Here is a 10,549-nt window from a genome sequence, read left to right as displayed (position 1 = left end):
AATATCCTTGGAAGACATTTCATACTTGAGACGTTTATTACAGGTTAAAGACCCCAAGAAAATAGAAAAAAAGGGTTTCCAATTCCATCACATGCTATTATTATTCTAGAATAAAATCTAAATGCCAGAGTCATGGAAATTGTAATCAACCCCCACTGGAACATCACAAATCGCAATTTCTTAGAGATTGCAATTTCTCTTGCAAACATACAACCCCCTTGTACTTGGGCGTGCTTTTAATAAAAGAACATTTCCTACCAACATTGGTAAGACAGATTATAATATATGAAAGATCATTTCCCACCAACATTGGTAAGACAGATCATAATCGACTCTACGCTACCATTCACAGTTGATTATTGGTTTGACATTAATACATTTTTGAGGAGAGAATTGCTTGCAGAGCATACCAAGTTCCTGAAACTCCAAGAACAATTCCTAAAACCACAATCCCCACATCCAAACACCATCCTTTCCACCCCATCTCCTCCTTAAACACCAGCAGGTGAAACAAGGCAGGCAAAACAAATCCCAAAGCACAGCAAACCCCACTCCCCACCAAAGACAAGAAATCAGCAAAATTCGGGACCAACAAAGCCACCAAACTCACCAAGAAAACCAGGAACCACCTGAGCCACAGGCAGTAGGCGCCATCCCAAAACCTCCTCTCCACTATCTCATAAACCGGGTTCATCATTATAGGCAAGGTGAAGAACAGATTCACACACAGACCGAGTTTAACCAGCGTGCTCACCAAGCCTGCGCCCAAGTTAGCTGTGATCATGTCCTGTGTTTCTTCACCAAAAGCAAAGTAACCCAAAGCTCCAAATCCCCCATACAGCAAGAAAATGAAAGCCATTGTCAAGGCCAGAATTCTACCAAACTTGTCCTTATCTTTCATCTCTGATTCTAATGGCAACACCATCCCAATCCCTTCAAAGGAATAAACAGCCACACCCATACCATAAAAGAACACAGAAAGACCTCCAAATGCCTTCAGAGCAGGCATTTGTTTCAGAAAAACCAACACGTCCTCAACCATCACCACCCCCATAGCCCCAAGATCAACCACATCAGCAAAAATACTCAAAGGGGCCAAATGGGTCAACGTTGCTATCGAACTCAACCCCAGCTGAAACGGTAAACATCCCCATATGTAAAAGCTCTTGGGCGCCAATCCCAGGATTTGGGGGTTCGAATTCATAAGATCGGCTAAAGTATTGCCAATGAAAATTAAATAACCAATACAAAAACCAGTTTGGGATAAAATAATCAGAATGTCAACAAGGAATCTCCCGACAGGGCCACAAACTGTAAAACCCAAATCGCCAAAAGACGCAATCTTGGAGAGCTCTTTTAGGGATTCCAGCTTGCGGCGAGTGTAGACCAGACGCATCATGCAGTGGTGAGTGAGAACGGCCACGGCGAAGATCATGAGGAGGCTCATGACCCAGCCGGTGCGCTTGAAAGAGTAGGGGAGGCCTAATACGCCAGCCCCCACAATAGCAATGAAAACATTGGCAAAGGTCTTGGATTGAGAGGACAAAGCTTGTGGTCCACCCAGAAGCGGTGTATCCTCCCTGGCTGGTGGTGGCGGCGCTCTCAAAGCATTAGAGGATGACCCTTTTTCTAACCCCATTAAGCAATGTGCGTGAGATTAAAATCTGCACCTTTTCTTCTTCGTCTTCTCTCTTTTTTCAAATCTGCGACTTCTCTTCTTCTTCTTCTAATCTGTTTTTCAAGAATTGATTGATGAGAGGTTTTGTAATGGATATTTCAGGTACTGGATATAAGAGTTTCAATTAGCAAGAAGCACTTGGTCTAGATCTTTTTTGTATTGAGAATTGTGCCCGGAAAAAAAATGTAAATTTACCCAGAGTTTTGGCAGGTGCAGAGTAAGGATGGAGAGCGGTCCTAAATTTCTGGAGTTTCCCAGTTTTTATGCAGGATTTTCTGAGGCAACGCTGGACAAGAGATTGCAGTGTACCATTTGTGAACCAGACGTAAACTCAATACGAAATTTAAGGATTTCGGGCATGCAACCGGTAAAGGGTTAATTGTACTCACGAAATTCACTTCTTTTACACAATTTTTTATTTTATTTTATTTTGATATATACTAGAAATTCGGATTATCTTGATTAAGGGTCTTTTATTGTTGTGGTAAAAGTTTTAAAAAGTATTTAAATAGTTTTAAAAATTATTTAATAAAAAAATTAAGTTGTTTGGGTGTTATATATTAAATTATTTTTAATTTCCAATAAGTTAAAAAATACATTTGAAGAAAATGATGTTTTTCCTCGATCGTGTTTTTTCAGATAATGCAGAACCTAATTCGAATTTTAAAAAAATTGTCAATGGACAAAAAATACTCATACAGCTTTTAGATATTTACAACTTTCAAACTTTCAATGATATGACCATAATTTTTAAAAATTTAAATAATCGTTATTTCTAACTTAGAAAATATTTTTTTAATTTGTTTATAAACAAACGTAAAGTGTTTCAAAGTGTTTTAAACATATGATTATTAAATGATAAATAACATTTTAATAGTAGAACTTGTTACTTAAGTTATAAGCTATAAGTCTTAAAATTATAATTTATATTTCTCACTGCAATTCTATATATGCATTAATTGGAGTTATGGACATTAGATATTGATTATTGATAATTAAGTTTATGAAAAAGGCTTATTGCAGTCGGGTGGGGGAATCGCTGTGTAGTCGATGTCCATGTGGACAAAAAATGAAATGAATCGTTTCATTCAAATAGACAAAACGCCTTGTTTCGAATGGACAACCTAGACTTATCTCCTCTCTCTCTCTCTCTCTCTCTCTCTCTCTCTCTCTCTCTCTCTCTCTCTCCCCATTTTCCCCATCTCTTTCTCTCATTCGTTCTCCTCCCTTTGTGAATCGACTGCCCTTCGTGTTCCCCTTCCTCTATAAGGCATCATCTTCTCTTTCGATCTGCGAGAAGCGTGTTTTCCGTCTTCAAGATCTTGGCCTCATCTCCTCTTTCGTGTTTTCCAAGGCCTCATCTCCATCTTCGTGTTCCCTTTCGTGTTTTCCATCTTCGAGCTCATTGTTAACCCTAACCCTAACATTTTCCATTCATCTTCATTCTGAAATCTCAATCCTAACCCTAACCTAGCTCCTTCCTCTTCATTCTAAAACCCTAACCCAAACCCAGATCTAGCCCCTTTCTCTTAATCCTAAAACCCTAACCATCACTGAACTACATCGTTTCATTCTCGTTTCCGACCCCTTCTCCTTCATCTCAAGTGGGCATTGGGTAAATGGCTAACTGAGAAGCTGAAAGCTCGGTAAGCTCGCTCACTCAACTCTGAAAAGTAAGCTCTCTAATTTATATGACCACTCTTAAAAGTTGTCCAACTCATCTGATGATTCATTGTTTCATTTGTAGGTTTGAATGCCCAAGATCTTTGAGAATTGTAAGGATTGTGAATCTGGTTTTTTAATATTGTTCTGTTTTATTATTTTTTATTATTTGGGCAGTGAGGTATTCTGTGAATAGTAGTGAAAAAGTAATGATAGAATATTGAATGGTAATGAAAAGTAATAATAAAATAATAAATAGTAGTGAGATATTCTGAGTAAGCAGTCCCATATAGATTCTTGTGTTTATATTCTTGGATTGATATGTGTAAATTTCTGAATTGTGAGCATTGTGAATCTGGTTTTTAGTATTGTTCTCTTTTATATACTATATTTTTTTTCTTGGATTGTCAGTAAACAGTCCCGTACAGATTCTTGTGTTTATATTTATGGATTGATATGTGTAAATTTCTAGATTGTGAATCTAGTTTTTTAGCATTGTTCTGTTTTACATTTTTTACTGTTTAGTTTCTTGGATTGTGAGTAAACAGTCTCGTATACATTTTTGTGTTTATATTCTTGGATTGATATGTGTAAATTTCTAGATTGAGACGATTGTGAATCTGGATTTTTAGTGTTGTTTTGTTTTATATACTATGTTTAGTTTCTTAGATTGTGAGTAAATAGTCTTGTACAGATTCTTGTGTTTATATTCTTAGATTGATATGTGTAAATTCCTGGATTGTGAATCTGGTTTTTTAGTATTGTTTTGTTTTATATACTATGTTTAGTTTATTGGATTGTGAGTAAACAGTCCGAGACAAATTCTTAGGTTTAGATTCTTGGAATGTGAGTAAATGTTTTTTCTTCTATTGTTTAGATTCTTGCATTGTGAATCTAGTTTTGGTTAGAATGTCGTCGTCATCATCATCAATGTCTTATTCATCTTTCGTTAAACGTACTTTGAGTCAATCAGTGTACTTATGTGATGTTAAAGCCACACTTAAATGCTCAAATACTATAAGTAATTCGGGATGACCCTTCTTGGGGAGTCCAAAACACAACAAAGAGGTGACATCTAACGTTTAATATATGTGTTCATAGTCTCACTCTTAATATTATGTACATATAACATTTTTCTTGTATGTATAAAATGATCAGGGATTATCATATTGTAAATATTTCAAGTGGGCAGATAGTAATCAAGACATAGAGCAAAAACTTATAAAAAGAAAAAATGAACTATTGAGAAAAAAGGAAAGAGCTCCACAAGATACTCGATGAGATTGAAAAGAGGGAGATTAAGCTCTGAAAGAGAGCGGAAGAGATGCTCCGAAAGAGAGCGGAAGAGATCGAGAAGAGAGAGATTGTGCTATCCAATATAAATGAAGAGATTTTGAAGGAATTGGTGCTTATCGAGCTACAAGCTAAAGTGTGGTGTTCACGCACACTACTCTTGGTGTATTAGGCTTTTGCGATTGTTGTTTCATGTTTTTTAATAGGATCTAAGTGACATATCTTTTAACTGTCCACATTAGTAATATATTTCAAGTTATGGTTTGTAATATATAGTTAAGTTAGTTGGTTACTGTTGAGACCATTGTTAGATGTAATATATTGCTAGTCTGTTGGAGATGTCCTGGAGCCTTGTCATACATGTTAGATGTAATATATGTAATACTTAGTTAGTCTATAATATTACTTTGGTCATTTAGTTGTGGTTGTTGTACTTGTACTCTTAATTGAATATACTTTTGTTGAGATGTTTGTTTTTGAATTCGAAGTTAAACACAGAACTTGCATTATTCTTTATACAATATTGCACATTCTCAGTTGAGAACATTAATCCACCTGCTTATACATCTAACAAATGCATTATACATCCACATGCTTCCATCCATCTGCTTACAGAGTCAAAAGAGATTTTAAAGTTCCAATGTTTGGGAACAAAGGTCCAATATTGACATTGATAATGCACAAAAGGGGAAAATAATATCAATAAAAATAACAACAAATTGACTAGGAAAATAATATCAATAAAAATAACAACAAATTGACTACAAGTCCGATATCCAAGCTGGTGAACTCTTGCCAAAAGTAATGTATTCATGAGACATTCAATTAGGAAATTGTGATTGTCATACATATGATACATAATCACATCAATATATTTGAGTAAGTTATGGCTCACAGCAATCCTGCATCTCCCTATTCACCTATTCGGTATACCAAGGTCAAATCATACAAATTCTTGATCATCATCATAAACTTTCAGTAAAGAATCAACTGAACACAAGCACTCCAAAACATAAGAATCGAGCTAATGCTTCTCAACCAACTGAACCAGTGGTAAAAGTATTATATTTCCCGATGTGGTTGTGTCTCGTCCATACTCTCCAATTGTGTTTCATCTAGCCAAGTTCTTAGTATGTCCTAACATATAAACAATCATGGTAATTAATCCAAGGTTGATGCATTCTGGTAATAAACATTAATTCAACACATTCCAAAATAATTTTTAAATAAAATAACATACATGAGTTGGATTAAAGTATAATTTGTAGAGCTACGAAGCTAGTTTAATACAAGTGAGATTTCTAACCCAAATATTGAGACAAGTTCTAGCAAGTCTTAATATGCATAAAATGTTACGTACATCCCTTCTCAAACTAAATAAGGTGTGAGTTTGGAAGAATTTCGGATTGGATTATAATATCACTATATGAATGCAAATCTATTACATATAACTATAATAAACTTCTCACGATGCATGCATGGTCAATACCCAGTTAGAAACGGCCCAAATTGAAGTTTCAAGACATCTAAATCAGATTGGGTGCTTGATTTATTGGCCATGTAAAAGGGAGATTGATCCAGAATTGATACATGCTTGCAATGGACTATATATGAGAGGAAATATGATTTTTTTTTTTTTTGGAATTGCATCCAATTTTGAACTAGATTCGTAACATGGAGAGGTCGGCTCATAAGTTGGATAATTGATCATGAATCTGGAACACATACCTTATATATATAAACACAGTAGATTAGTCGAATTCACAGCAAGTCTCACAAACACAAACACAAACACAAACAAAAAGTGAAAATGTTGATTTGCACAAAAGACCCTTCAAAATATTTTTATTAAGCTGAGATGAAGCCTAACACAAATGCAAACTCAAACCCACAAAGGGAAGCTCCAACACAAACGCAAAAATCAAACGGTCATGATCAAATTTGAAACCAACTCAAACGCAAATCCTTTGAACATTTTTCAATAAATGTAGATATCCCTTTTTGTCGATCTGTGGAAGAATCCACAATTTGAAACCAATGTTTTGAAACCAACTCAAACGCAAAACTCAAATGGAGAAGCTCAACGAAGAGAAACTCAAAATGAAGAGAAACTCGCAATGAAGAACGCCTTCTGCGAGAAGCTCCATGGAGAGATTTCGATCTGCGAGGAGACCCGTACTATGACGAGAAGCTCTATGAAGCAGCCTTGAATGCGAGATGGTTCATGTTAGGGTGCTCAAGGAAGGGGATCGAGGCATGGCAGAAGAGAAAGGAATCACTTTAGCTGTGAGGTTAAAGACGAATAGAGAGAGGGTTAGGGGCAAAATGAAGTTTGTGAAAGCTGAAAGGGGGATTTTATGGTCATGAAACGGTGTGGTTTGTAAGGGGAAGGCTACGACGTTTGATTTAATAGGTAAAGTGATGGTTTTAAACGGTGTAGTTTTTGTTACTGCTTTCAATTAAAACATTGTGTTTAACAACAGTTTGTTGTAAGGGTGTTTTTAGTCATTTTATGTTAAGTCTGTTAAGATCATGCAGATTATGTGAGCAAGAAGAGGGAGGAAAGGATCATTGGGAAATCTTGAATGTTTGTGATCTCTATTCTTGGGAGGTTTTGGATTTCTCAAAAATGCAAGTTTATGAAATTGCTGTGATTCTCATCCATCCTCTTCTTCACTAATTCTCTATTCATTTACATTCATCTTTACATCCTTTATCAATTACACTATTATTTTATCAGAACCATAACAATTGGTATGAGAGCCTTCGATCCATATGGCAAAAAGCACCAGATCCAAACAAGACACCAAGCAACGCAAGTCTGAAGAACAAGACCAGGCCATCCAACAGCTCACCAAGCGGGTAGACCAAATCTTAGACATGCTATGCACCATGTTTGAACGACTTGAACGCCAGCATCTCCTAGGGAAATGATCCTAGAAGAGCATTGACGAGAGGCGTTAAACTAGAATTTCCATAGCTCGATGGGGACAACCCATTAGGTTGGGTATTCAAGGTAAATCATTATTTCAAATTTCATCTAGCACATCCAACACAACGTCTATTAATGGTTGCATATCACATGCATGGAGAGACACTTATCTGGTATCAAGATGCATGAGATAGCGGGCACTTCACCAGCTAGGAGACCTTTACCCGAGCTCTCCAAATCCGATTCGGCCCTACAGCTTACGATGACCCGATGGAGACCTTGACTAGGCTGAAATAAATATCAACAATAGCTGCTTACAGAACACAGTTTGAAGCACTATCTAACAGGCTTAAGGGCCAAAGGCCTTTCAGATGTGCACAAACTCGATTGCTTCATTGGCGGGTTAAGAGATGAAATTTGCCTGCCATTGAAGATGTTTAATCCAGTCAGTTTAAATGCGGTATTCGGATTGGCCAAAATATAAGAGAAGTATCTTATCAGCACAAGAAAAAACCAAAAAAATGGGGAGTGAAAATGGGGTCTTGCCTGCTACCAGTAACACTTCATATGGTGGGCAGTCTACTGAAGGGAGCAGTAAGTGGTCCAAGCCCATGGTACCTACAAAGAAGATATTTCCAACTCAAATGGATGAAAAGCGTTGAAAAGGACTATGCTACCATTGTGACGAAAAGTGGCACCAGACGCATGTGTGTAAGTCTCCAAAATTCTATTTGCTGCATGGTTATGAGGAGGCTGAAGCTAAACAAATGGATAATGAAAAGAAAGAAAATAAGGAGCTGGAAGAAGTGGTAGTAGAACCCAAGGTGGAGGTGGAGCCTGAAATTTCTTTGAATGTAATAGTTGGAACCCTCAGCCCGAGTATGATGAGACTTTTGGAGAAAATCAATGGAAAACGAGTGGTGATTCTGGTGGACTCAAATAGCTCTCATAGCTTCTTGGACCTAGCAGTAGCAAAAATGGCCAGGTTAAAGGTGAACTAGTCTACAAAATTGGCCGTAAGGGTAACAAATGGAGCAGTAATTCAGAGTGAGGGATATTGTGATTCAGTTCTCCTTAAAATGCAAGGTACTTAGTTTTCTCATTCTCTTTATGTTCTTAAGTTGGGTAGATGTGATGTTGTGTTGGGGTGAACTGGTTAGAGACCCTTGGGCCTATTGTTTGGGATTTCTCCAAACTATCTATGCAATTTATGAATGAAGGTAGAAGTGTGAAACTTAAAGGGCTGAAACCTTAGCCCTTGTCCCTTGAGGGGAGTAGTAAGGTCAGGTTGGCCTTGGTGACCAAAGGAAAGGGGTTTTTGTAACAAATTCAATTGGTGAAAAAGGGGGGAAACAATGTTGTGGGTAACGCAGAAATTAAAGAGTTGTTGGGGCAGTTTAAAGAAGTTTTGAGGAACCTCAGGGATTACCCCCTCCAAGAAGCCATGACCATAAAATAATCCTAAAGGAGGGCACCATGCCCATTTCTAACCAGCCCCATTGTTATCCCTATTATCAGAAATCTGAAATTGAGAGGATAATGGCTAACTTACTAAAATCTAGGGTAATTAAACCCAGCTCCAACCCCTTCTCCTCACCAGTATTGTTAGTGTGCAAGGCGGATGAGAGTTGGCGAATGTGTGCTGACTATTGCGCGCTAAACCAGCAAACAATGAAAGATAAATTTCCTATTCCAATAATAGATGAGTTACTGGATGAGTTGATTTGAGGTTGTGTTATCGTCAGTTAAGAGTGGTACCCAAGGATGCAGCAAAGACTGCATTTAGAACTCATGAAAATCATTATGAGTTCTTAGTGATGCCCTTTGGGCTCACTAATACCCCTTCCAATTTTCAAGGGTTGATAAACCATGTTTTTAAGCCATATTGGCGTAAATTTGTATTGGATTTTTTCGATGATATTTTAGTATATAGTGGTAGCTGGAATGAACACTTGGTTCACCTAAAATAGGTGCTGTACTTGTTGCAAGATCACAAGCTTTACGCAAAGCTGTCCAAGTGTATGTTCGGGCTGGAGAAGTGGATTATCTCAGTCACATTATTTCTGCTAAGGAAGTAAAGGCAGATCCTAATAAGATTGCTTCGATGTTGGAATGACCCACTCCTAAAAAAACCAAGGCCTTGAGAGGGTTCCTAGGCCTAACGGGCTATTACTGGAAGTTCATTAAAGGGTATGGTATGCTGGCAGCCCCACGACCAAGTCTCTTGAAGAAAAATGGGTTCTTATGGAGCAAAGAAGCTGAGCAAGCTTTTGTGAAGCTAAAGGAAGTGGTTACCCAACCCTCTGTACTGAAACTCCTGAATTTTACATGTCCATTCATCATTGAGTGCGATGCTAGCGAGAAGGGCATTGGGCGATGCAATCCGAGCAACCTATAGCCTTTTTAAGCAAAATGTTGTGGGTAATGCGCTTCTCCTCTCCACTTATGAGAGAGAATTGCTAGCCTTGGTGACAGATGTCCAGAAGTGGCGCCCTTATTATTGGGCAATCATTCATAGTGAAAATAGATTAGCAAGCCTTGAAGTTTCTGCTAGAGTAGAGGGTAGGCACGAAAGCACAGTAAAAATGGCTCGCTAAATTGATGGGGTATGAGTTTAAGATAAAATATAAGAAATGGCAGGAGAATAGAGTTGTTGATGCTCTTTCTCGGAAAAGGGGAAGGAGATTACTTTAAGGAAGGGGTCTTGGCACAGATCACCTTTCCAAAACCTGATTGGGTGGAGGAATTAAAGATGAGTTACCAGCTGTCGAAGGAGTTTTCAGATTGGTTGGCTAAGGCAGGGGAACCGCAGGAAGTTCCTAAGGGAATCTCTGTTGTGCAATGGCTGCTTGTGAAGAAGGGAAGGTTGATGTTAGTACTGAGGTCTCCTTTTATTAAAAAGATGTTCCATTACATACACACTGATCTGATGGCTGGTCATTCAGGTTACCATAAGACTTATCAGAGAGCCAAAAGAGACTTTT

At 37.7% G+C, this 10,549-nt stretch overlaps 1 protein-coding gene across 1 annotated transcript; it reads right to left on the bottom strand.

Moving 5' to 3' along the window:
• Positions 1–75: 75 nt before the first annotated feature.
• Positions 76–2,017, bottom strand: LOC109006656 (amino acid transporter AVT3B-like). Its single transcript, XM_018986011.2, has 2 exons — positions 1,874–2,017; positions 76–1,731 (listed from the first exon to the last, which is right to left on the bottom strand). The coding sequence occupies exon 2, from the start codon at positions 1,637–1,639 to the stop codon at positions 371–373; it is 1,269 nt and encodes a 422-aa protein (XP_018841556.1). The 5' UTR covers positions 1,640–1,731; positions 1,874–2,017; the 3' UTR covers positions 76–370.
• Positions 2,018–10,549: the final 8,532 nt, after the last annotated feature.

Source organism: Juglans regia, chromosome 16 (genome assembly GCF_001411555.2).
Source record: "Juglans regia cultivar Chandler chromosome 16, Walnut 2.0, whole genome shotgun sequence".
In the NCBI taxonomy this organism is placed as follows: domain Eukaryota; kingdom Viridiplantae; phylum Streptophyta; class Magnoliopsida; order Fagales; family Juglandaceae; genus Juglans; species Juglans regia.
Note: the sequence above shows the minus strand (reverse complement) of the source record. Positions and strands in the feature narration are given on the sequence as shown.

Coding starts and splice junctions, on each gene's coding strand:
- LOC109006656 (XM_018986011.2), bottom strand. CDS start 1,639: ATGGGGTTAGAAAAAGGGTCATCCTCTAATGCTTTGAGAGCGCCGCCA.